The sequence below is a fragment of the Terrapene carolina genome, unplaced genomic scaffold (genome assembly GCF_002925995.2).
Source record: "Terrapene carolina triunguis isolate 2854851 unplaced genomic scaffold, T_m_triunguis-2.0 Scaffold789, whole genome shotgun sequence".
Classification (NCBI taxonomy): domain Eukaryota; kingdom Metazoa; phylum Chordata; order Testudines; family Emydidae; genus Terrapene; species Terrapene triunguis.
The window spans coordinates 6,530,083-6,557,980 of record NW_020665140.1 but is presented as its reverse complement, the minus strand read 5'-3'; the positions used below and the strand labels follow the sequence as shown (position 1 = coordinate 6,557,980).

Below are 27,898 nucleotides of genomic sequence, written 5' to 3'. Positions count from 1 at the left end.
CGTGACCTCATAAACAAACTAGGGAAATGCAACCTAGATGGAGCTACTATAAGGTGGGTGCAAAACTGGTTGGGAAACCATTCCCAGAGAGTACTTATCAGTGATTCACAGTCATCTGGAAGGGCATAACAAGTGAGGCCCCCCAGGGATCAGTTCTGGGTCCGGTTTTGTTCAATATTTTCATCAATAATGTAGATAATGGCATAGAGAGAGCACTTCTAAAGTTTGTGGCCGATACCAAGCTGGGAGGGGTTGCAAGTGCTTTGGAGGATAGGATTAAAATTCAAATTGATCTGGACAAACTGGAGAAATGGTCTGAAGTAAATAGGATGAAATTCAATAATGACAAATGCAAAGTACTCCATTTAGGAAGGAACAATCAGTTGAACACATACAAAATGGGAAATGACTGCTTAGGAAGGAGTACTGCAGAAAAGGATCTGGGGGGTCATACTGGATCACAAGCTAAGTAAGAGTCAACAGTGTAACACTGTTGCAAAAAAAAAGGCAAATATTCTGGGATGTATTAGCAGGGGTGTTGTAAGCAAGACACAAGAAGTAATTCTTCTGCTCTACTCCGCACTGATTAGTCCTCAGATGGAGTATTGTGTCCAATTCTGGGCACCACATTTCAGGAAAGATGTGGACAAATTGGAGAAAGTCCAGAGAAGAGGAACAAAAATGATTAAAGGTCTAGAAAACATGACCTATGAGGGAAGATTTAAAAAATTGTGTTTGTTTAGTCTGGAGAAGAGAAGGCTGAGAGGGAACATGATAGTTTTCAAGTACATCAAAGGTTGTTACAAGGAGGGAGGGAGGATGATTGTTCTCGTTAACCTCTGATGATAGGACAAGAAGCAATGGGCTTAAATTGCAGCAAGGGAGGTTTAGGTTGAAAAACTTCCTAACTATCAGGGAAGTTAATCACTAGGCGAAATAGCCTTGGGAGGTTGTGGAATCTCCATAATTGGAGATTTTTAAGAGTGGGTTAGACAAACACCTGTCAGGGATGGTCTAGAACAGCGGTTCTCAAACTGTGGGTCGTGACCCCAAAGTGGGTTGCCACCCCATTTTAATGGGGTTGCTTGGGCTGGCTTGGACTTGCCGAAGCCCAAGCCCCACCACCTTCAGTCCTGGGTGTCGGGGCTCAAGTTACTGGCCCCCTGCCTGGGGCTGAAGCCCTTGGGCTTCGGCTTTACCCCCCACCCACCGCCCAGGGCTGCAAGACTTGGGCAGGCTCAGGCTTCAGTCCCCCTTCCTGGAATCGTATAATAATTTTTGTTTTCAGAAGGGGATCGCGGTGCAATGAAGTTTGAAAACCCCTGGTCTAGAAGATCATACTTAGTCCTGCCATGAGTGCAGGGGACTGGACTAGATGACGTCTCGAGGTCCCTTCCACTCCTATGATTATATGATTCCTCCAGTGCTTGTCAGAAAATATTAAATGAGGTTTGACTTCATTCAGGAATGCAAGCAATCTTCTTTACATGAAACAACAAGCAAAACAAAATTAAGTATGCCATTAGAAGTAGTTTTATTTTCCTCTCATTTTATTTTCTCCGTTAGGGATACAATAAAGCCATGATTAAACTTAAATTGAAAAAAACTACTGTTGATGACATTTCAGAGAACTTGCGACAAGGTGGGGGAAAGTTAAACTTTGATGAACTACGACAGGATCTCAAGGGGTAAGGAAACCAGTATTTTGTATCTTAAACAATATTCCCAAGGGACTTGTGATGCAAAGAATCTGTCTGATTTCCTCCAGGCCTGTAGGGTGTGAGCGGGGGTGAAGTCTTTGTTAAGATACATTAATGCAAATAAAAACAATATGTAGGAATGCTTCCATGTCAGGTGGGTTGCTAATAAAACTTATGCTTCCTTTTGTATCTAACAGAAGGGTTTTTATGTAAATAAATAGGGTGCTGGAAAATCTGCAGTGTTTCAGGAAAGTCCAAGGACATTGCAGAAACAAACCTCCCAAAAAATGAGGGGTGCGGGAAGAGAGAAATAATGGCTAATGGTGTGAGCTGGAGTGAGGTAACTAACTTTTCTTGGCTAGTTGCCTGTAAGTTGGACCCTTCCCCTTCATGGTGAGTGAGGATCAACCGAGAAGTTTTGGCACCATTATTGAAGAGGATTGGTAACAATTCATGGAGAGAAAGATGGTAGCGGCATTTAAGTAGGACCCTGCTCAAAAGGCTTACCAACTATTGCCCTCTTTCTAGCCTCCTCTTATTTTTGGAAGGTTTAGAAGTTGGCATTTGAGCAACTCAGTTGCATTTTTGATTCAACATGTGTTCTCCATTCTGACAAGGGGTTTTAGACATATGTATGGTATGAAGGTGGTATTAAAATCCATAGAGAACAATCTTTCCAGTGATGGATGCAAGCTGATTTTTTTTTTCCAGATCTCTCAATAGCCTTTGAGTCTGACTTTCCTGCAGGATTTCATGAGGATGGATGGGTTTTGTCTTATAGTAGATGTGTTCCTGTCTCACTGATACCAAAGACAGGCAAATGAAGAACCTTTCCTCCCTCAAGTGCTCTTGTAAATGGGGTCCCGTAAAGTTTCATTTTGTCACCTGTCCTGTTAAGCAGAATCTGGGGTAGTTCATGAAATGTTTTGGTCTGCAGAGTCACCTGCATGCAGATGGTAGTTAGGACTAGAGCTTCTGTTGATCATACAGAGATACTGCATTCTCTTTGTTTTTACAGTGCTAGTCACAATTAGGGATGTGGATAAGAGGAAACTGTCTTAAATGCAATCCAGAGAAAAGAGAGAGATGCTGTTAGGCAGGAAAAAAACCTCTAAAGCAATGGGCTGGGGCCAAGACTTGCTGATATGTACCCAAGCTTTGCCAGCATGGTTAGTGGACTTGGATTCGTGATGCGAAAGCTTGTAGGCAGCATTGAATTAGGCATGTTCTTTGGCTTTTAGAGAATTTACTGTAGTTAAGACTTTTTTGTTGTCTCTTCTCCCCACCCTCACCCCCAACATTTTTCGCAAAACATCAAAAAAAAGGGGGTCCATTTTATCTTCTTTTCAGGAAGGGTCACACGGATGCAGAGATTGAAGCAATATTTACTAAGTATGACCAGGATGGGGATCAGGAATTGACAGAACACGAACATCAGCAAATGAGAGATGATCTAGAGAAAGAAAGGGTAAGTCATGCTTTAGGGCAATTGGAAGAACTTGAACACCATCAGTTGGGTCAATGGAGTTTCTAAGCACCAATTCTCATTTGCATTTGATTTAGACTTACTAATCTATTAGGTTGCCTAACATTTACTCCCAAAAAACTATAAAAGGGTGAAAGGTAGTTCAGTGAATGAGGTCATGCAGCCTTGACCTTCAGCACACAGGTGAAAGTCTATGGATAACGTTTGTTTTTCATGAAGGAGGATTTGGATCTGGACAGGAGCTCTCTACCACGTCCAATGAGTGGTCGAAGCTTCCCTCGCAGTCTGGATGACTCTGAAGAGGACGATGATGAGGACAGTGGACACAGCTCTAGAAGAAGAGGTAGCAGCTCTAGTGGGGTTTCATATGAAGAGTTCCAAGTGTAAGTGCAAGCAGTGCTGCAGTGTGTGGGTTTTTTTAAATATATGTTGCCCTCCAATATAATTCTGGGAATTAACCAAATGAAATCTAAGAAATGTGTTACAAAGCTAACTGTATAAATAGCTATTTATCACTTGAAATCTATTCTCTGCATTTAAAGTTGTTGTTAGAGGATCCTGGATGAAAATGAAACAAAAGAAATAGTAGCTCCCAGATTTAAATAAATAACCAACTCAAAAAAAAAAATTGGTGCAAAATGAAGGTTACTTACCTGTAACTAGGAATCTTCAAGATGGACTCTGCATATTCAGTGCAGCACCGATTGGCACAGCCCAAAAGTAGGAATGTGCAGAGGACACTCAAAGAAATATGGGGTTTTCCTACTTTAATTTGGTTGGTGTCTAATGAGGGCATATGTATGGCAATTTAGTGTGCAGCAAGCCCGTCGTAATTCTGCGGTGCATTAACTGGCACCCAGTTAATGTGCAGGACGCTAGTGCATTGTAGATTCACATCCTGGCTTGCCACGCACTAAATTGTTGTGTAGACAAGCCCTGAGCCTCTTTGGTGTAATTACTGTAAGAATGAGCCATATCACACCAGAGTCCAAGTTAACACCTCTGCTCTCAGGTGTTTGTGGAAGAATTTCATCCATGCTCATACAGTGGCTGACAAGCTGAAAGAAACATTGTCAATGATAGACTAATTCTAAAAGCCTGCTCTGCTCTTCTTTCATCAGACAAAAATCGAGGTTATTGTACATTCAAATAGAACTAAAGGATTGGCAGGAATTTGTATTACTTATGCTTGTATATTTGACTGAAATGGTCTCTCTCTATAGGCCTCAGTCACAGCAAGGATGAATGAAGTGGTTATGACTTAGGGTTGCTAGAACCTGATTGACCATCTTCCTTGTTCAGTAGTAACTGTGTGTAATGATCCCAAACTGTACTAGTTAACATGTCCGCAATCAAATGCCTGTGGGGCAGATGTATTTTCCTTATCTCCATATAGGAAGTAGAACATATCAGTTAATTTGCTTGGGATGGGATTAACTTCATTAGAAATATTACAGCGTAATTAACACTTGTTACTTGCTTTCTAAATCCCCTTCACTTTAAAACATTCCATTAACTTTAAGGTTGTCTGCTATGTTCACCAGCTGTTATATGAAACTTGTTTGACAGGAGGGGTGGGTGGGTAATTAGGTAACTAGATCAAGGGAAAAAATAAACCTAGATGCTGTATTTCTGTAGACCATGATTGTAGAAAATGATTGTATTATATAAATATAAAAAAACATTATGCAAGCCTGTAAACATCTAGCTCAGTTAGAGTACATACAGATCAGAATATGGAACCCTTCATTCACCATGGGAATGCACGTCTCTCCTAAGAAGTAGCAACAGTTCTACTTATTTTTTTCTTCTCTCTCAAAGTATTGCAGAAATGTGTGTTTTAGTGACCGTGTGCTGGGATTCATTTCCGGGCCCAAAATCTTCCACCAAGGATGCTATGGAAGTAGCACTCTCGTCTGTGGAAAGCAGAGTGCCTCTTGTACAATCTGTACCAAACACCAGAAGTGGTACTGACCAGCTCTTGAGTGAGCCCCACCCGGCCCTCCATTCCTGTACAGTTTATATGATAGGATATCCCCTAAAGAGAAGGAAATCGAAGGACATAATTTAGGAGTTTTACACTTGCCGTCGCCCTCTCCCTTGCTGAGAAAATTACAAATTATTCCATTGTCATTTTGGTTTGTCGGTTTAATAAAAACTGTACAAATGTCATCTGATGAACTTTCCACTTCCTACAAGTCGATTAGCTAAAACCAAATTAATGACTTGAAAATGTCAGTAACATTAAAATTTGCAAATATCTGTTGCCTTCAGGTTGGTGAGACGAGTGGATCGCATGGAACATTCCATAGGCAGTATTGTTTCCAAAATTGATGCTGTTATTGTAAAGCTTGAGGCAATGGAGCGGGCTAAACTGAAAAGGAGAGATGTGTTGGGAAGACTGCTAGATGGAGTTACAGAGGTAAGAAACCCCCAGTATGACTTGAGCAGTCAGTTGACTGATCCTAACTAAAGAGCTGTTTTCCATGTAAGTTAGATGATGAGCTCATTTGTTTCTACTTTGCTTTTCTACTACTTCACACATAGGATTGTGATAACTGAGGTAGGCACCTTAGCAATGTTAAGCCAGTGACTATCAGACTCCATTTTGGGTTTATTTACAAACACTTGATCAAAGTCCAGCCAGAGACTAGTTATCATAGTGAATTAACACATCACTGTGTGAAGGCTCTGTCATACCATGGTGATGGGCACAGTATAAAAACTTGTTGTCACTATTCTGCAGCTGCTACAACAGTACCTTTACCTCTTGTTCAGTGCTTGGTTTAGTACAAAGCCACACTATGGCATGAATTCATCTGAGATGTCTTTTAGAATATTTTATACCTTCTTCCAGATTTTGTTCACAATCAAATTTGGAAGATTACACAGCGAGTTGTATCTTTCTTTGTATTTAGGATGAAAGATTGGGACGTGACAATGAAATCCACAGGGAACAAATGGAGAGGTTAGTGCGGGAGGAACTGGAGCGTTGGGAATCGGATGACACAGCTTCCCAAATGAGCCACCGCTTGGGAACGCCACTTGGACTGAATAGCCAGCCTCGTTCTAGGAATTCCCGTCCATCCTCCTCTCAGTCAACAGAAGGCATTGATGGAAGTGGAGGAGGGAATGGCGGGAGCAACATCCATGTGTAATATTATTAGTCAATGGGTTGTTTTAAAATTTCAATCCTGTATTATAACAGCAAATACGCTATTTACTATTTTGTTTTCCAAAAACAGTGATGAATGTTAAAGCTCCCAGTGTCCCATCTGGGGATTGATCAGTAGGCCATAGGGACATCTAATCTACAACCACTGTGTCAGCAGCTGACAGATGTAAAGTTGGCATTACCTACTCACCCCACTAAATAGGGTGATATTCCCATTGCCACCTACACTGGCTTTAGGCCCATAATCCACCAGTAGCATTGCTTCAAGTGGCTGCACTTATAGGATCTGTGCCAGAGGGTTTTACAGTTTTCCTGTCTTCATTCAGTAAATGCAGCTGTTGTTTTTTTCCTAAGTACTCCCATCTTAATGCTTGCTATGCAGCAGGAGCTCATTTTGGTTATGTAAAATAGGACTGTAAGAATCTACTTTCCCATTAGATAATGCTGGAAATTAGTTTCAAAGTTGTTGTGAAGTAAATCTCTTCTAAAAGTTTTGATTAATAGTTAGCCAAAAATGCATTTAACTTCTCAACTCAAATGCTTAGATTTCCAGTGCTTTATAATGGGAAATATTATTCTTAAATTCCTATTCTAAAATGTATTAATAAGGTGACTTCCTATATAGTTATTCCTGTTAATTATATTCAACACAAATTACAAACAAGTAACACAATCTTCTTCTTATTCTGGAGTTTTCCTTTAGTGTGCTAAGATTTTCTTTAATTTATTTTAAAGGCACATTCCCTATGTATCAGTGCACTATTGCCTTTTTCCTCTGACAGAAGGTCGTGTTTAGTTCATTTTTATTATGAAGTAGATGCATATGCATATGCAAGAAGCATATGAATAGTGCATATCAGTGCACTATTGCCAGAGGAAAAAGGCAATAGTGCACTGATACATAGGGAATGTTACTTCATATATTTAGTACTTCATATATTTTAGTGTTTTAAAAGTAGTTCTTTGGGAACTTCTTTACACATAAAAGAGACAAAGTGGGTACGGTAATATCTTTTATTGGATCAATTTCTATTTACACATAACTAATGTGATCATTGTTGTCTTTGTGTCTGTCCATAGCTGGCTTTTAGGGCCAAATTTTCAAAAAGGAAGACCTCTGAGCTCTGCATCCAAAACTGCACCTACCCTTTCTACAATTCATGCAGAAATTAGGTAAACATTAGATAAGTTGTGAAAAACATCAATTAATCTTGGGGGATGCAAGGGGAGAGAGAAATTGACATTTTGAACATTTCTGATTAGCTCTAGCAAGTTTTCATTCCAATTCAAAGGCAAGGGCCTAATTAGTTTCTTATGTATGCACTGACCTGCATGAGCAATTGGAGGTATATTTCTGCATGTACACGTTTTTCTGTAGGGAACTACGCTACATCCTTTTGAAATTGTAGTCTTTAGTATAATCAGCACTTTTTAGTACAAGGCTTGCTGGATTTGAGACTGCAGTAGAGCTTTGAAGCAGCAACAGCCCTGATAGTGATTTGAGTTTGGTGTACAGAAAATTAGAGGCAAATATGTACTATTTTTGATAGTAGTATATATTTAGATCTAGTAAAATGTGGGAGTCTTCACTTAAGCTGACAGTTGCCTTAAGACTAACTGTAGGTTTAAAGGGAAATGGAAAACTTAATATTCAGATGAAGTACACAGTATTCTAAGTGCGTAGATTTGTAGGGTGTAAGAAGGAAAATGTCCATGCTTTTTTATTGATGCTGGTGGCTTTCATGTTGTGCTTATTATAGGAATTGCTTCCTGTAATTAACCTTAAGTACCTTATATTTTTGTGTTAGTATTTTTGGTTTAGTATTGAATCAAATACACCTCCAAATATTGCAGTTTTCCCATATCTATATATACCAGCACTTGTTGTCATGTTACGGTGTCATCCAAGACACATTCCATATGACCAGAGCACTAGTCCTTGATAAAAACAAAACTTTTCTTATGTTAAATTTACAAGAAAGTGCATGTTCAGTAACTTACTCATCTTAGATGAAGGGACTTCTCCCCTACTGAGAGCTGAAATTTCCCAACAGACTATCGGTCAAGCTCCACCACTGCCAAGTGGATAAGAAATTAATCCAAATAGTTAAGGTTAGGATTTTATCACAGTTATTTTTAGTAAAAGTTAGGGATAAGTCACTGGCAATAAACAAAAATTCACTGAAGCCCCTGACTTTTACTAAAAATAACTGACAAAATGGGGCTGACAGGGGGATGAAAGCCTGAGTCCCGCTGCAGGAGGGGAGGAGAGGTCTAGCACCTGCTGCCACTGTGGCTCACACTCTGGGGTCCCCCCCCCACTGCCTGTGGAAGCTGGAAGTTGTATGGTGGGCCCTCCTAAGCCCACAGCGGCTCAGAGCACCAGGGTCCCTGATAGCTTCAGTCCTGCCTCCATGGGGCTGAAGCGGAAAGTGTCATGGAGGTCTCTGAAAGTCATGGAATCCTGGACTTCCGTGACATAATCTAAGCCTTAATAATAGTATACAAAACCTTCTGTTACATTACTGTGTAGGAGGTATATTTCAAGGGGTCAGTTGGCTAATGGTTTGGCATACGGTAAGATTGTTTTTGTAAGCTCTAAAAAATTAGCATTTGGTCTGTTGGGGCATAGGAATATCAAAATGCCAGATACAGTATTATATGTCATGTAGTTAAAGTTTAAAACCAATCATCTGACCAAACACTTTGACTTCACAGTTAAAGTGATCTTTTGTTATAAAGACAAGACATGTTGGATGTTGCTGCAATATCATGCTGCAGAACTAAGGAAATTTGCATTTGTGAAGTTGTCTTTTCAAAACACTACAGCTATCACTGTGGCTTTAAATGTGTCCTAAAATTGTACCTTTCTCTAAACTAATATCGAACAAAGCTTTTCTTTTATTAGTATGTTAATTATGAAAACCAAAATGTTTGCATTCATAGCTATATTTGTTCATCTGTATATCTGTAACGTGTCGTTACTTAATAACAAACTTCATTTTGAAGTGCAGTAAGTTTTCATGGGCTATCCATGTGTGTTGACAATGTGCCATGCAAGAGGTACATGGCAACTAGACAAATGTGTTATACATTTTTTATTATGGTTTCATTTTAAGTTTAGATTCTCTTGTAACTGTTACTTTGTTTCTAGGGTAAAGGGTTTCTTCTAAGTAAGTGTAAAGTTTTGCATTAGCATTTGGTCTTATTAGGAAGCTGTTAATTATGCAAGTCTTCCACAGTTATCAAAGATTTATTGGTCTATAATACTGAGCACTTTACTTCCTAATAAAGATTTTACATATGAAAATCACCAATGTGTATGAGAATTATGGACAAAAATAGGCTGCATTTAAATCCGTCTCATTATGGTCAGTGTCCTGTATTTGACATGTTGCTTTTCTCTTCCCCCTTCTTCCCATCCCCCTGTACTGTTTTAAAAATTAAAAAAATATGGCTGCAGAACCACACTGATCCTCTTGTTTGGTAGAACCCAAAGGAAATTGAAGGCCTAGTCAGTTTCACTTACTGCCCTGCCCATCTGCATTAGATAAGAAAACTAAATTCTCATCCAACTTCACTTTTATATAGTTTTTTAAACTATATATTTCTAGGTAGACATGTTTAGATATTTTTTTCAAGTGCTTTCTTGAGCTAGCTGTCTGCCACTATCAATAATGCAGACTAAGCCTTTGTCACCTTAGGATGTCAAAGATGCTTCTCTGTTTACATCTCCCTTACTGCTGATCTGGGGTTTCTACAGCATTCCTTGGTCCCTGGAAATCCCCGGCCTAAATTGTAAGCTGTCAACAATCCTCTGCTGTCTCCATGCGCGTGAGACCTTTGTAATAGATGTAGCTCGGTAGCAAGCAGTATTAGTAAAAACTGAACACAGTTATCAAAATCTTTAATGTAATCTTTGAAAATGTTAAAACATTTTTAGTCCATTCACTATCAAAACTGCATTGCATTGTGTTATACTAGATGCTTGTTAACTCAGCTGAATTAAGAGAACTTCTTCAGGAAGCGCAGTTTCAAATATGCAATTGTAAAGAAGATTAGTGTCATGCATAGAAGAGCCACATAATTCCTCCACATGCCCCAAGCAGACACTTCAATGCCTTGCATTTTCAAATATTCTTCTCCAGTGCAGCTAGTCAATACAAATTAAAGTTTAAAAAGTTAACCCTTTGTAAAGATCTGTAACTGAATATTTAATTTGCCTGTTGTCATAATTTTGCTGAAAAATGCTTTGGTCCAATGCAAACAAACAGAATGGTGACCAAGGATAGATTAACCTGTGTCAGGAAAAAAAACAGGTTCAAACCTCAACTCTAATACTGAATTTGAACCTTTGCTATTCAGTTCGCATCAGCCTGCATAAATAGTTACTCTACGCTGAAGAGGCCTTGGACTTGTAATACTTTTTAGGGCCTCAAGCTAGCAAATTTTGCAAGTTAGCATGTTGCATATTGTGGAGAAAAGAAAAATCTGAACTTAAAAGTCTTTGTGAAGCATTTGAAGAGATTAGCTGAGTACAACCTAGCAGAGAGTACCAAGACTAAGGGAAATTCCTCTTCCCTTCACTATTCTTTGGTAATAAACTATGAGATCTTCTTCAAAGTGCAATTTTAGATATGCAATAAGAAATTAATATTACAAATATAAAGCACACATTAAAAATAGTCTGTTAGGTCCTTTTCTACACAGGAAAACTTGCCATGTCCTGAAATGGTTTTCAAGAACAGATTTTAAACTGTTCCAGGATCACTATCTATTCTCTCAAATGCTTTCTTTAAAAATTGTCCCCTCTACCTTCTCTAGCACTTGAAATAGTTTTAAATGTCTAAGCTTTACATGACTTATCTGAAATGAACCACCAAATATTTGAAAACCAGAGACTGCTCCAGAGGCTAAGTATTCAGTTATAAAGCATAGACCCACTGGCAGCTGAGGCACCAGGAAAACAATGAAAAAAAAAAATCTCAAATTCAATTTTGTAGTTTACGGAACTTGGGCTCCTTGCAAGAACTTGTTTATAATAACTGCATACTTACATTGTAAATGGACTAGAAGTGATGCAGCTTACATTGACCCCAGTCACATTGGCGTTCTGGCAAAAGCTTAGACCTGTAAATTCATTAATTTGCAAAGCCTTTAAAGATAAAAACAAAAATATTAGATAGTCAAGGGGGAACCTCTAAGCAGGTTTAATAAATTACTACATACTAAACAAACCAACAAAAGTTTCCATTAAAGTATATATCAATATTGTAAGCCAAGATCTGAAAAACTGTCTGGAATCAAAGCTTTTTTTCTAGGGTGTTTGAAGAAATCCTTCCACTGAAAACAGTTTAGTTTAATTTTCAGATAATCACATTTAAAGTATTGGTAAAATACTGTGAAAATACCCCCCTTTGTGACATAAGTGCAAACGTTATCTTTGCCATAGGCACAGGGCCTGCTGCTGCACAGACTGCTATTGGGAGACCTGCACGATGGAAACTCATTGAAACAGAGCAAAAATGTCTCTGAACTAAAATAATCCTACTGGCTCATTTCTCTTATGCTATAAGCCACAATATCTATTTCTTTCAGCTTTTTCAATTATTTATTTTATATGACAGGCCTCTAAGGCATGCCACTTCTTTTTTTTCTCCCTGCCAGCTCCAAAACACTGATCAGATTGACTGTGTATTCTCTACTAAATTTCATAATTATAACGGCAGAAGGAACCATTGTGATCATCTAGTCTGACCATCTGTAATACTCAAGTCATAGAAGTTCCCTAAATTAATTCCTGTTTGAACTAGAGAATATCTTTTAGATACTGCGTTCAGGATTGCAAATCATTTTAAGACACATGACTGTGGCAAAGGTCACAAAAATCAGAAAATAAGGTCTGAATTATGGTTATATATGATATAAGTGTATAGTTCAAAAGAGGCCACTTCTACAGCAGCAACAGGGATACAGCTTTCAGATTAGCACTACTGGGCTCACTGTAGCAATCTGTATAAACATTTGAAAGGAGTGTACTTATTTGTGTTACAGTTGTGCCTGATGCCCTTATTGAAATTGGGACTCACTCTGTGCTTGTATATGCCTGGCACAGTAAAGCCAGTCCCGCATTTGAAGAGTTTACAATCTAAATAGAAAAGGTGAAAGACATGCGGAAAAACCAGGATTTTATTATGTTTTTTGGTTGTGGAGGAGAAAGCCACTCTCTTTTCCCTTCTTTGTAGCTATTGCTGAAATTGACATAATCCGGTTTTTAAATACTCCACCTCAGCATTACCTATATCTCATTGGTACCCAGGCATGCTATTATTAAAATGTTATGGCAATAAAATAAGGGAATTATCCAGTTTCACATGAAATAAGCCATGGCCAAAATGTAAGAAATGAAAAATGCAGAGGAGTTAGGAAGTTGTTCATACTTCTAAGAGGAAATGAGAACCACCATTATAGCAGATACTTACGTGACATTAGTATTAATTATGTAGTGTGGAGAGCAGTTCTGCAACCTGCAAAGAATCAGGATGACTCGAGTAACCTTTTTCTGGCCCTACTGCTATTTATGATTGTTATCTATTGACTGCATTTTCTTGAGCTATGTAATAACATATCTGAAACTGTGAGACCAACTGCACTGTACTGAGAATGTAAAGAGACAGGGAGAACTTATCTGTGTAAGTTGTATTTACCAATTATAACTGGAATAATATTGTTTGATATTATTTCTTATAAGATAATGGTGATCTCTTTCAAAAGGTGTTTCCAGCACAATGCACAGAAAATGTAGCACTCACTGTCAGGCCGTAGCGAGGGATGCTGAAATAGGTCAGCCAGAAAAGCCAAGATTCGATGCTTGTGAGATTTACCAGCAAGCCAGAGAAAATCTACAAACAGTAAAGAAACAGTCAAAAGTATGTCCTGAGAATTTTGCAGAGTCCTGAGTCACTTTAGATTGTGACATGCTTAGGGCTTGTCTACACTTGAAATGTCCTTCCTTCCCTTGCACCCCCAAGGCAGTAGCTAGGTCAATGGAAGAATTCTTTTATTGGTATTGTCTACGAAGGGACTTAAGTCATCTTAACTACATGGCTCCTGGGTTTGGATTTTTCACACCCCGCATGAAACAACCTAATTTTCTAGTGTAGACCAGGTCTTATTCAGTGTACAGAAATAATTCCCATTAATGTTAAATGTACACATCCACAATGAGTATAGAATCCTAAATCTGGGCCTGATCCCGTAGGCTTTACCTGCTCCTTGTCAATAGGAATAGGATTAGGCCCTTTGTTACGCGAGATGTTTAGTTGTTCCATGGTCTTGGACAGCAAGGGAAGAAATGCACTGGAGTTGTATTTGAGGCAGAAGTTTACTTAGAATCTTTTTGGGACAGTTTCTACCTGGAGCAATAGTGGCCTGCTGGGCCATCACTAGTTTTTTGGCAGGAAACAAAGGATTTTCACTCAGAAGCACAGGTCTTAAGCCTCCTTCTAAAGCACGAGAGTCCTAAGGAACATGAGCCTTTCTCTGGTCCCCAGCAGTAGGAAAGCCTGGAATCTCCTTCAAGTCATACTATAGCGAGTTGGAGCTTCCCTTTTCTAACCTTTGACATTCTAAACTAGGAAGAACTCAAGAGGGGAAATCCAGCAGTTCCTCAGCAGCAATCCTCTGACATGACTTAATTATAGAAATAAAAGGCCTAAATCTTGGTCAAGACAGGCAATGGGTAAAAATATAAAGCAAGCTGGCAGAAATTACCACCGCCCTGGAAAAGAAAAGCTCCGTAATCTGCTCTGGAAGAGCAATCCAATAGATTTTTCTCTTTAGAGGTAAGAATAATCCATATCAGAGGGGGACAAAAACAATCATTGAGTTCAAGGACTTTGATTAGTGTATTCCTGGTGTATTCCACAGAATCTTCCAAAAGCTTTCCTCCCTCCTGCAACACTACCAGCAGTTACACCCATACTTGCCAAGGCCATGCAAAATAGTCCCATTCAAGTCATGTAATTCTGCAGAGGTAATAACGCCTAAGGAGTCAGAGACCAATCTTACCCCTCAAACGCTAGTCACTTGCAAAGCAATGGGGAGCCACTGCTCTGGGCCACTTTGCTTTTTTTACACCTGCTTACTTGAGCTGTCTCACTTTACAGGAGATGTGTCCATAATGCGATCTGATATCAAGATGAAGGATTAGGCAGTATTCTTAAAATTCCAGAGGACTCTGCTGATGTGCTTCAAAGCACATGTAAATAGTTTTTTATAAACAAATTACTTACACATGGCATTTCATTGGCATTTCTTTTGTACAACAAACATTTAAGAGAAAAAACAAAAATGTATCACTTACAATCATAAAAACAAAGCAAATATTTATGAGGAGATTAGCGACAGCCACAACATCTTGTCCCGTTGCTATAGCCAGAGCCATAGAACTGGCTGTGTAGGCAACCAGTATAAGGGTACCCATCATGATAAAGAAGGCTCCAATTGTTGGCTTGAAACCTAAGAAATGGGGGTGGAAAAAGTCTGTCTGTCTTTTCCTAGATTAGGGTTTTAATGTGTACTATGCACATACCTTTTTGTAGTACCACAGTACATAGTTTGCTTTTATTTGCAGAAAAGGAGTATTATCAACCATAAAGTGTTCTGTCCTACTGCATGAACACCACTTAAAAGAAAATGAATATCTTGGATTATAATAGGAATTCAGAATGGAAACCTATATCCATTGTACCTAAAGCTGAGTCAATTAAAAGGCCAAATAAAGAAGTAGTCCAGCTGCAGGGAAGGAGTAGTAGGGTCATCTCCCTTCCTGCATGCTAAACAACCTCTTTCAAATGCCTGCTCAAAAACCACTCCTTTGTCTTGATTTCCACCCTTGATTTTTTTACTGTCATGCTATCTACTCCTCTATATACTCTACTGGTCTATACTTTAAAATATCAGAATCTATAAATCACTGTATAATATTTTCATTTGTATGTGGTTTACTCTCTGCCCCCTTCTGTTGTCTGATACCCTTCTGATCTATGCTTGCCTAATTTAGAGCAAGATTTTTATTTTTTTACTTTCACTCATGGTGAGCAGTCCTACTGATTTGATCGTATTAGACTGTAATCTTGTCAAGACATGGATGATGTCTTTTTAATCCCTGTTAGGCACCGCACAATGGTACTGTATTGTTTATCATCATGAATAGTAATAACTGGATAGATCCTCAGCTGGTGTAAATTGGTGTAGCTCCATTAATGTCAGTGAAGCTACCCAATTTACCTCAGCAGCAGATCTGGTCCAATCAATTTATTAACATAGTTAACTTGTAGAAAAGTCAAGTTCATTAATACCCTTAGGTCTCTTGCTCCATAACCATTAGATTAGACAAATCCTAAAAAGGCATACACAGAATTTGAGAGGAATGCATAAATCAGTGTAAAAGCTTACCAAAGCTAACTTCAGATTTGTATTAACAGTAAGTAGCTTCAAAACAATCTATTTACCAACCTACTCCCAGAATAAAGGTTTTCTATAAGCTTATGCTAAAGAGAGGAAAAAAATAAAAAATGGGACGAGGACCCTATAAGGAAGAAGTGCAAACAGACAACCTGTGGATAACTGAATTATTTCCCAAAGGAAAGAGTGAATGACCATAGTTCATTTTGATGCAGCTTTCTTTTATAGGATACTTGCCTATTAAGAAATAATTTATACAGGTGAAGATGATGCTTGGTAAAGTCCTCATGGGTATTAAATCAGCTATTATCTTTGAGAAAAAATATGTAGATACTCTGTAGTAACCACTGATATATTCATGTCTAGAACACAGAAATATATATGTATATTACAGATTATATTTCAGTAATAAAGCAATGAAGCCATATAGACTGGGATTTTCAAAGCAGCCTAAGGGAGTTAGACACCCAACAGCCATTAATTTTAATGGAATCTGAGCACCTAAATCCCCGCCATGGTCTATAGTGATCAACTTACATTTTAACAAACACTTTAAAGATCTCCTGAAACCTTATAATACAGGGTACATAGGAGTACTGATTGAGCTTCTCTTATTGTTCATTATTTTGTAGCTTAGGGTACGTCTTCACTACCCGCCGTATCGATTTATCCGGGATCGATATATCGTGTCTCGTTAAGATGCGATATATCGATCCCCGAACGCGCTCACCGTCGACTCCGGAACTCCACCAGAGCGAGCGGCGGTAGCGCAGTCAACGGGGGAGCCGTGGCCGTCGATCCCGCGCCGTGTGGACCCCAGGTAATTTGATCTAAGATACTTGGACTTCAGCTACGCTATTCGCGTAGCTGAAGTCGCGTATCTTAGATCGATCCCCCCCCCCGTGTAGACCAGCCCTTAGTTAAGCACTATATTATTCATCTGATCTTTAATCTAAACAATCCCACTTTCTTCAATCTATTTTCATATGAAACTCTTTCTGTGCCTCAAATCATTGACACCTTCTCTGAATCCACTCTATTTCTGCTGTACCCTTTTTGAGATTGGATGACCTGAACACCCTATTCCATCCTTTGTGGTGAAGACCGATGCAAAGAAATCATTTAACTTCTTTGCAGTGTTTATATTCCTTAATTGTTCCGTTTATTTCCTGTCAGTCTAGTGGATTTATTGATTCTGAGATATACTTACATATTTCCTTTTTTGATTTTATATCTTTAGCTATTTGCTTTTCATCACCCTTCTTAGTCTTCCTTATTTATAGCTTACATTTTTATCTTCCATAGTTTATGCTCCTCTTTATTCTCTTCATTTTTTGATTCATACTTTACTTAGCTTGAATAACCTCTTGAACTTTGACCATACTGCTTTTTTCTTGCCCTCCTGGTACTACTTTTAGTTAGGGAGATGCATCGCTTCCGTGAATTATGAACTGCTTAAGCAGGCTCCATGCTGAGTCTAGTGTTTTTATCCCTTAATTTTGACTTTAGAGTCTTTTTGATTATCTTCTTCATTTAAAAAAAAAAAAAAAAAAAAAAAAAACCTCCTTGCTCAAGTTTAGTGTCACAGTGCTAGTTTTTGGTATGATCCCTTTCCTACAAATGTTCAGTTTAGTTATTTTGGTGGTCACTATGACTTAGTGGTTTGATTATAGTTACTTCTTGGACCAGCTCTTGTGAGTTTCACTTGGGACTAAATGGAGAAAAGCCTGTTTACGCTTATCTTTGCTGCAGAGTTAATTTGGTCTCTCATTCAGGTGTTGATCCTGTCCACAAACTGAAACATCTTATGCGAGTTGGTAGTGCTTTACACCTGAGCTAGTTGGGCTATAGGCTAAAGCCCAGAAACTTTGATACTGAGGGTGGTAGCCCACCGACTGCACTGTGGATACAGACTTTTTTACATGTGCCCTAGAACAGTGGTTCTTAACCAGGGGTACACAGCAGTCTTGCAGTGATACAGCAACTCAACTAGATATTTGCCTAGGTTTACAACAGGCTACATAAAAAGCACAAGGAAAGTCAGTACACACTAAAATTTCAGACAGTGACTTGTTTATACTGCTGTATAGAATATACACCGAATTGTAAGTACAATATTTATATTCCAATTTATTTACTTTATAATTATATGGTAAAAATGAGAAAATAAGCAATTTTTCAATAATAGTGCGCAGGGCTGGATTAACGCAGGGGCTTTAGGGCTAAGGGCGCAGCAGGGCTCAGGCAGGCTGCCTGCTTGCTGTGGCCCCACGCTGCTCCTGGAAGTAGCCAGCTGCTGGCACGTCTCTACAGCCCCTGGAGTGGCGGGGGAGGCGGCTCCACATGCTACCCCCACCCCCAGCACCATCCCTGCAGCTCCCAATGGCCAGGAACTGGCCAATGGGAGCTGCGGGTGTGGTGCTTGCAGACATGGGCAGCGCACGGAGACACGCTGTCCCCCTCCCCGCAGGGGTATGCAGAGATGTGCCAGCAGCCGGCTGCTTCCAGGAGCATCGTGGGGCTATGGCAGATGGGCAGGCAGCCTGCCTGAGCCCTGCTGAGCCGCCTGTGGTAAGCGCCTCCTGGATGGCGCCTGTACCTCACACCCCCTCCTGCACCCCAATCCCCTGCCTCAGGTCAGAATCCCCTCCTGCACCCAAACTGCTTCCCAGACCCCGCACCCCCTCCTGCACCCCAACCCTCCGCCCCAGGTCAGAATCCCCTCCTGCACCTAACTCGCTCCCAGAGCCCGCACCCTCACCCTCTCCCGCAGCCCAGCCTGGAGCCCTCTCCTGCACCCAAAGTCCCTCCCAGAAAGAAAGTAATATAACAGCTGTTCTAAGGTAAGCAGTAGGCTATTTTGAATTAACTTAACTATATTCTACATGTTTTAAGCCTAAAATGTAACCACAGAATGGCTTTGTTTATTAAAAGGCAAGTTTAGTATAGCGTTAATAGCCTCGATGCCATAATTGTGATCATTTTGTTTTAAATTAGGAAAAAGGGGCCCACAAAATCACAGGAGAGTTAAACTGGCCCGGCTAGTGCGCTGTAACACTTTTGTATTTTTATGTCTGATTTTATAAGCAAGTAGTTTTTAAATGGTGAAACTTGGGGGGTACGCAAGACAAATCAGATTCCTGAAAGGGGTACAGTAGTCAGTCTATGATTCTATGAATCTTTCCAATCAGAGTTGGAAGGGACCTCAAGAGGACATCTAGTCCAACCCCTTGCTCAAAGCAGGACCAATCCCCAAGTAAATCATCCCAGCCAGGGCTCCGAGATAGGTATATATCTCCATATAACATCCTCCTAGTGAAAAAGTTTTTCCTAATATCCAACCTAAACCCCCCCACTGCAACTTGAGACCATTACTCCTTGTTCTGTCATGTCTAGATCCATCCTCTTTGGAACCCCCTTTCAGGTAGTTGAAGGCAGCTATCAAATCCCCCCTCATTCTTTTCTTCTGCAGACTAAATAATCCCAGTTCCCTCAGCCTCTCCTCATAAGTCATGTGCTCCAGCACCCTAACCATTTTTGTTGCCCTCCACTGGACTTTTTCCAATTTTTCCATATCCTCCTTGTAGTGTGGGGCCCAAAACTGGACACAGTACTCCAGATGAGGCCTCACCAATGCCAAATAGAGGGGAATGATCACGTCCCTCAATCTGCTGGCAGTTCTCCTACTTCTACAGCCCAAAATGCCGTTAGCCTTCTTGGCAACAAGGGCACACTGTTGACTCATATCCAGCTTCTCGTCCACTGTAACCCCTAGGTCCTTTTCTGCAGAACTGCTGCCTAGCCGCTGAGTACCTAGTCTGTAGCAGTGCATGGGATTCTTCCATCCGAAGTGCAGGACTCTGCACTTGTCCTTGTTGAACCTCACCAGATTTCTTTTGGCCCAATCCTCTAATTTGTCTAGGTCCCTCGGTATCCTATCCCCACCCTCCAGCGTATCTACCATTCCACCCAGTTTAGTGTGATCTGCAAACTCGCTGAGGGTGCAATCCACGCCATCCTCCAGATGATTAATGAAGATATTGAACAAAACCGGCCCCAGGACTGACCCTTGGGGCACTCCGCTTGATACCGGCTGCCAACTAGACATTGAGCCATTGATCACTACCCGTTGAGCCCGATGATCTAGCCAGCTTTCTATCCACCTTATAGTCCATTCATCCAGCCCATACTACTTTATCTTACTGGCAAGAATACTGTGGGAGACCGTATCAAAAGCTTTGCTAAAGTCAAGGAATAACACATCCACTGCTTTCCCCTCATCCACAGAGCCAGTTATACTGAGTGAGAATCACTGCCCTAGAATAAGCATTTCTAAGAAACATGTGTTTAAAATATCAAGGAATTGTTTCTCTAAACTTCATAACATTTGATTAGTTTACATGTGAGCAGCTGATTGTGGCAAGAGAAAGTTGTATTTAAATTCTGCATCCAGCCAATAAACCTTATAGTAGCCTCACTCTTCTCAAATGGTATCTGTGACAGGGCCTGAATGGCCTAGGGAAAAAAATTAATATTTTCTAAAATTCCCCTAATCCTGTTTATAGTTTGCTTCTCCTTAAACTGCTACGTCTCCATGAAAAATGTATAGCCCCAGTGACTTTCTTCAATCCCTCTTCCTGAAGATAGGTGTTTTGCCTAATCAGTCAAGAAACAGGAACACCACCACAGCTTTAAAAGTTGTTCTATGTTTCTCACACTTTAACAATGCCATATTCCTCAGCTGTGAAAATCAATTACCTGAAATCTAGATTTCTGACATCATAGATGTGAAAACTGACTTCTTTTACGCTAGCTGGCGGTAGAGTTTTTGACCGTATCTATTAAACGTAAAACAATGACAACCAGTTTCTGGTTTGAGGGCTATACTTCTATTGAGAGAGACTAGTAATCAGGGGTAATACTGTGGGGAACAAAGTGGTAGTAACCTATTCAAGGTCTGCCTCCAGCTCCAGAATAATTGGGTTTTTCTGTTAAAATGACAAGCAGACAGTTATCAATGCTCATATTCTCATTATCATTAAACTTTTGAGTTAATACCATACGAAAGAGCTGGGATAGTTCACATCTATCTTAGGACCAAATGCTAAGCTGTGCCTTCAGTAACAAATTCATCACTAGACCCTAAAGATGACTGATTGATAGATAGATAAGGGGCAGTTAGTGTATAAGTTAAAGATAAACTGATACAGCATCAAATAAAACAACATGAAATGCTTTCTATTACACAGGGATTTACCTACATAAATATCTTTTTTTCTGTGACAAAAAGTTCAATAGTTGTAACACTGCTCAAACACTGATTGGTGGTCAAAAAGAATAAAGCACCAACTCTGTAGAAAGAACAAACAAAAGCAAGAAAATTAGCTATGCAAATAGCTTTTTTAGCTAATGAGGAAGAAAGAACATTTATCAGAGGGAGATGGGTATACTGTTACTACATGAAAATGGAATAAAGATGCAGGAAGCAAATTAACTGTTTACTGGAACTAGTCACCTTTTGATCTTATGTTAGAAAACAGTCAAACTTCTGGCTGAGGACAGGTGGAAGCTGCTTCCAATGTAGTCCATCAACTCCCTTTGTTGTATATACCCTAGGTACTGCTCCGTGTAACATAACCTTATGGATCTTATTAAACTCCTTAGTGCAGGGACTGTCTTTTTGTTTGTGTCTGTGCAGTGCCTAGCACAATGGGGTCCTGGTCTATGGTCTCTTGATGCTACCATGGTACAAACAAACATTGTTTTTCCTCTCTCACAGATACTTCTTAAAAATGTAATTTATTTTCTACGGTGTGTAGCTGTCTGCTTGCTTTAGCACAAGAACAGAGGCTAAGTAAAAATCTAAACAAAATGAACTATACAGTGTGATTTGTATGCCCTATTAAAATATTCAGTTCCCATGTTTACTAACCTGTTCTGAATGCCACTGGAATCATTTTTTATTCCAGAGAAAATGGCTCCTACAACTACTCCCAGACCAGTTGTAATACACAGCTGAAAGAAAAATCAAGTAAGAATTTGCATTTTATTTCAGATAATTATAATTGAAAATTATAATAACTACAGTAATAACCTAACTAAACAGCAACAGCGGTTACTCATTAGTGAAGTGACAAAAATGTTTTTACAAAATACTCTACAGTATTTTATTATATTCTATTTTCATTCTTTAACAGAATTTTTGTATCACTGTTCAAACAAATTTCAATAAATTCTTAGACTTTATTTGTGCAATTTCTATAAACAATTTAATGGTAGAAGATGTATGGCTAGCTACTGTACAGCTCAAAGGTGGTAGGATTGCTTCAAACAGATATTAAAACTGATTTAATGAGAGGGATCCAGATATATGCTCCCTACTAGAAAATAAACATCTGGTTCATTCACTGTTGCCTCAAAAATCAGCTACAAGATCAGTATAGAAAATCTGTAGAGTAACCAAAGTAGGTCTGCAATGAAAACTATGACAGCAATGAGAGAAAATAGTTGGCATTCTGGAATCTTGCAGATGAAAGCAACATGAATAGCATCTACAAAAAACTGAAGTGCATCTGTGAACCAGGAAAAAAAGGAAGTGTTACACTCAGGGCAGATGATATAGGAAGATAAATTGACAAATTTGAAATTATTTCTTCCTGGAGAGCTCTCTTGGGTGGCATCAGAAGCTTGCCATCAATCATTCTAAGAGGTCAACTGATCATATAAGCAAGATAAAACAATTCCAGCTTTAACATTTTTTGAGAAAAATCAGTAAGTCTATATATCCGTACAAAAGTCACTCCTCACTAGGGCTTCTGGATGTCTTCATTATGAAAATAAAAAATGTAACATAGTCTTTGATGGTTATTTGTATCTATTTGGGAATTTGCAGTCAGGACAAGTGTTTAAGTTGTGATTATCTTTCCTCTATATCAGAAAGAAAGCAGAATATAGTACGGAAATTACAAGGAGACTTGCTTTCTATATATCTATGGTTAATGCTTTCATAGTTTTATAAATTTAAGACCAAAAGGGACCATCGTGATCTTTAGTCTGACCCCTTGCATAGCTATATAATATCACCCAGAAATTCCTGCATCAAACCCAGTAACTTTTTTAAAGGCATCCAATCTTGATTTAAAGATTATAAGTAATGAATAATTCATTGTGATGTATGATTATAATATGACCATATATATCATTCTTGCTGTTATATGAATGCAACAAATCTTATATCAGGTATGTCATGTAAGGTATCAATGGAAAAGTTACAATCTATTAAATATGATTATCCTGTTTGTATACATATATCATCCTTTCATCTGAAGTTACGAATATTGACTATATATCTGTATTACAAATGTGTTTGCTCCTGAGGTAACACCCACAAGGTAGTTGGCATCCAGTCTAGCCAACACATTGTGAATGGAGCATTCAAGTTGATGGCCCATTAATTAACATAATTGGCCACAGAAAAAGCTTATCCCCCTTTCTGATGACATTTTAGCCAGAATATGGGGTAATGACTGCTCCTATGATTCATCAAAGCATGCAAGGGCATGTGACTAGCTCATGTGACCCTGGACTCCATCTTGTGCCTGTACTTTTCCACAAACTAAAACTGAGAGCTTTCCCTCCACATGGGAGAAAGTATAAAAGGCCCTGGAAGCATCTCCATTTGGACTCCTTCCTGCTCTGATCTCTGGACTTACACTAAAAGGAACATTCCAAACAATGGGCCGAGGACCTTCCAATCTTTTTGTAAGTTACCAGAGATTTTACAAGCCAGCAGTTTATTCCATCACTGCTACAAACCTGATCCAAGAACTTTGCAATGAGTGTATGTATTTGTTTTCCTTGACCATTTTAACTCTCCCCTCTTTCTTTTCTCTTAGAAATAAACCTTTAGATATTAGATACTAAAGGATTGGCAACAGCACGATTATTTGGTAAGATCTGAGTTATATATTGACCTGGCTATGTGGGATTAGAAGAACCCTTTGATTAAAATGGTTTTAAATAACCACTCATCATATAGTCTGGTGTCTGGGTGGTGAAAGAAGGGCTGGGATGCCTAATGAGACTGCATTTCTGACTTCTTGTTAACCAGTGTGGTGAGACAGAAGTTTACTTTTGTTACTGGCTTGGTATAGCTTATGGAAGAATAACCACCAATTTGGGGGTGAGTCTGCCCTATTTTCCAGCAGTTTGTCCTGAATCTGGTATTGTCACCTGTGACCCATTGAGACACAGTGACATTCACCACTCTCCTTGGATATCTGTTCCAATCACAAGTAGTAGATACCTTCTCCTTGAGGAGGTACTTATAGTCTGTGCTCAAGTCACCTCTTAGCCTTCTTTTCAATAATTAAGCATGTTGAACACTTGAAGCTCTTAGCTATAAGATATCTTCACACTTTGAATCATTCTTGTGACTCTTCTCTGAACATTCTGCATGTTTAATACCAGAAGTGGAGATAGCATTCCAGTTATGGATTCACCAATGCCACTTCCATATTGCCCTGTTTATAAATTTAAGGTTCTTGTTAACCCTTTTAACTATAGCACTGCACTGTGAGGTCACATTCATGACCTGTCTGTCCTTTTAAGGGGCCTTTCCTGGACACAACTTTCCATCCTATACATACAGTCTACATTCTTTGTTCCTAGATCTTGCTGTTGGCTCTGTTAAAATGTATGTTGCTTGACTGTGCCCAGCTTACCAAGTGATCCAAATTGTTCTGTATAAGTGACTTCTCCTCATTATCATTTACCACTCCACCAATCTTTTTGTCATCTGCAAACTTCAAGATGAATGATTAAGGCCATTAATAACATTTTTGCACAGTGTTGAGCCAAGAATTGATGTCAGGACAATCCCAGTAAAAACACCTCACTTGGTGATTCTCTAACAATTATGTTTTGAAATCTACCACTTAGTTTTTAATCTATTTAGTGTGTGCTATAATAATTTTATAGTGCTTACTTTTTAAACCACAATGTTATGTGATATTAAGTCAAATGTCTTACAGAAGTCTATTCATCAACACAATTATCTTTATCAACCTGTGAAGGGATGTATAGATTAATCCTTTCTGGCTGAGTATAGGTTTTAAGGGAGCCTGAGAACTCTGTTAACCTAACCTGGAATAACTGGGGAGGATGTGATCAAGTTGAGGGAAGAGATTAAAAGAAAGAGTACAGGGGCAGTCAGAGGAAAGAGACCCAGATGAGAGCATAGGTAGAAGCCCTCTCCAAGAAGGGATGGGACTTTAAAGGAATCTGGCCAGAGAGTCAGGTCCTGAACATAGGAAACTGTTGGAAAAAGCCACAAAAAAGGTGATCCATAATGGCTGTGCAGCAGCCTAACCAAACTCTAAACCTTCTCAAAGCATGATAGCACATTCCTCGACTTTCGATAAAAGCATATTGATTGGCATTAGTTATATTTCCATCTTTTAATCCTTTATTGCTTTGGCAATAGGACTCTTCAATCCGTTCCCCCAACACATGTCAAATGCATTTCTTCACAAAAGTCATTAGTTTTCAAAGAAGCGCTCAGGCAGCCCCTCTAGAAATACACCAATAAAAACAAGTTGCCCTTTGCCTGTTCAATGTCTTATTTGTTGATATTATTTTAAAAGAGCCTCAAATGTTTGTTTAAATACACAGCTGGCACTTGGGAAATTCTAGGAGCTATCAGACTGATTGAAGGGTGATAATTCAGCCACTAAACCATGAGAATTTTCATATTCGAGGAGCCCAGAACTGAGAATTTAAGATTGACAAAGGCTTTCTTGTACTAGATAAAAACTAGTATCCCTGCTCTGCTGATGAGGAACAATGGTAACAAAAATTCCTAACATAATACAAACCAAAGTGAGAATAAACCTCCTCTTTTATACAAAAAATAAATTTTCAGAGTTTGGTTTACAAAATGTGTATTTCTAATATTTCCAGCTCAAACAAATATATTCAAAAATAGTACTTGTTTAGTAACTATAACAAAGGGATCTTTAATAAACTAAGTGTGGAGGAAGGAGCAGAGACATTGCTGAAGTGAAGAGAAACCTCCTTCACTTTTGTACTGAAACAATAAAGCAGAAAAGAAATCACTTCTAAACTATTATTTCTTTCAAATGCTAGGTTCAAACAATATATTTTTTTAAAGTAGCAACTTTGTGCTTGTAACAAGGGGTGTATTTTTAAGTCTATTCAATAATGGATCTAAGGGGGGGGAATTGAACCATATTAATAATTTATTTCACAGTAAAGCCCAATAGAAAGGATGTTAAAGCCTACTTGATCCAGAACAATCCAATTATTGTTAGTTTTAAGCCAACAGAAACATGAATTTTTCCAATAGATAAAAAAGTATGAATGGCTTTAATGACATAATCAGAATGATGAAAATTTGTACATGATTATTTCTTAATATGTAGAAGCAAAAAAAAATCTCAGCAAAAATGATGGTGTCAGGCAGTTCAGTCATGGTTAAGCATGAGGGATGCATGAGTCTTAACACTATAAAGCATTTCATACATGGTACCATATCACTAAGAACCTGCTGAAAGGACCAAATGTCAGGGATAATTCAGCCACTAAGCTAATTGTAGTGGAAAACAAGGATCATATCAAGACCAATTTGGAGAGGATTAGCAAACACAGCTTAGTGAACTGTGTACCATTTATAGAATGTATTTGAAATCCATTCCTAATGAGGTTTGGGAGATAGAAAAGCTTGTGAGAAAGAAAGTCAGGACCATTAACCCTGGAGTATTATAAAGCTTGAGAGTATAATTCTTGTCACAAGATCAAGCTTTTACAAACCAATTATTAGGGATATCCATAATATCAACATACAGATATACATCCAAAAACCTTTTAACTTGAGAGATTCTGAACAGATCTCCCGTATGCTGGTGATCATAGTCTTTTGGAAAATGTTTGCATCATTGTTGAAAAATGCTCACAAAGGTTTGATTGTGTCATTTAAGCACAGTTCAGTGCAGAGCAATGCAGACATGCATTTAAGCACAGTTCAGAGATGCACTGGGCCAATGAGAGCACAAAAAGGCATTCAGATAGAATGTATACTGGAGCTCCTGGGCATGCAGACTCTGCATATGCAATACTTCCGTGCTTTGCAGGGCGAAGCCTACTCCCTTGCATAGTTGTCCAACACTGTTGGTCAGTGCTTAAAAAGGGCAGAGCCATGGCCTCACTTCCTATCTGCCCCTCCTCACCCTTTTGGAAATGGGAGTAACATGGGAGTAGTCCCTGAAATCTGCACTTTACGGGGCTGCAATTCTGCCTGATCCTTATATGGATTACGCAAGTGAGGGAGGGAAGGCTTCTTGTGAATCCCTCTTTTCACTGGACACCATTGTAAGGATCAGGCTGAATCTGGCCAAGGTAGTGGTGGGACATATCAGTGCATACCATTTATATTACTGTATTTATTGTCATTACTCTATCAATTCTAAATAGTTTATCAATCCTTCCATTTGCTGCTCCAGAAGTGTACATGTTAAGCAAAGGTAAGAAAAGGGAAAAATACGATCTATCCTAGTTCAAACCCACAATATGATAGTCAAGACATCAAGAAAATGTAAAATAATATTGCTATCATCATCATCATTACAATTCAAAGACAATTATACTATAAATCTACAGAGGCTCTACAAAGAGTGACACTTTAGTGGCCAGACTGTGCCACTAAAGTAGTGGATTGCTCCTTGAGTTGTCCCATTTGAATCAATGGGACCAAATGCAGAATATAAGATATTCCACATAAGTAATTGTGGCATGATCTGGCCCAAAGGGTCTGATCCTATTTTCACTAAAGTCAAAAGGAATTTTGTCTGTGTTAGGATTACAAGATCTCATTTATTTCTGAAAAAACAATCCTCCGCTTTGGAAATGAATGTTATCAAACAGACAGCATTCTGCCCTTATTGCATGATGAAATATAAAGAGATGTTGGACTGTGTAGCAGAAAACCTTTGTTTAACACATACAGTAGACCCTCATAGTCATGAACAACTTGGGAATGGAGGTTGTTCATAA

The 27,898-nt window shown here is 39.0% G+C and overlaps 2 protein-coding genes across 3 annotated transcripts in view; one reads left to right on the top strand and one right to left on the bottom strand.

Annotated features, from left to right (window-relative positions):
- Positions 1-9,674, top strand: part of PKD2 (polycystin 2, transient receptor potential cation channel) — a 43,753-nt gene extending 34,079 nt beyond the window's left edge. Inside the window, exons 10-14 of the mRNA XM_024203945.3 lie at positions 1,567-1,688; positions 3,051-3,168; positions 3,406-3,569; positions 5,461-5,608; positions 6,105-9,674. Coding sequence (XP_024059713.1) covers positions 1,567-1,688; positions 3,051-3,168; positions 3,406-3,569; positions 5,461-5,608; positions 6,105-6,344 — 792 coding nt within the window. The 3' untranslated portion in view covers positions 6,345-9,674. The remainder of the gene's footprint in view (positions 1-1,566; positions 1,689-3,050; positions 3,169-3,405; positions 3,570-5,460; positions 5,609-6,104) is intronic.
- A 585-nt stretch (positions 9,675-10,259) lies between these two features.
- Positions 10,260-27,898, bottom strand: part of LOC112109423 (ATP-binding cassette sub-family G member 2-like) — a 34,255-nt gene continuing 16,616 nt past the window's right edge. For both annotated transcript variants that reach the window (XM_029913672.1, XM_029913673.1), the window contains exons 9-15: positions 21,762-21,844; positions 21,091-21,180; positions 16,067-16,191; positions 14,727-14,881; positions 13,174-13,263; positions 11,419-11,516; positions 10,260-10,514 (exon numbers count right to left, since the gene is read on the bottom strand). In XM_029913672.1, the coding sequence (XP_029769532.1) occupies positions 10,367-10,514; positions 11,419-11,516; positions 13,174-13,263; positions 14,727-14,881; positions 16,067-16,191; positions 21,091-21,180; positions 21,762-21,844 (789 nt within the window). In that variant the 3' untranslated portion in view covers positions 10,260-10,366. The remainder of the gene's footprint in view (positions 10,515-11,418; positions 11,517-13,173; positions 13,264-14,726; positions 14,882-16,066; positions 16,192-21,090; positions 21,181-21,761; positions 21,845-27,898) is intronic.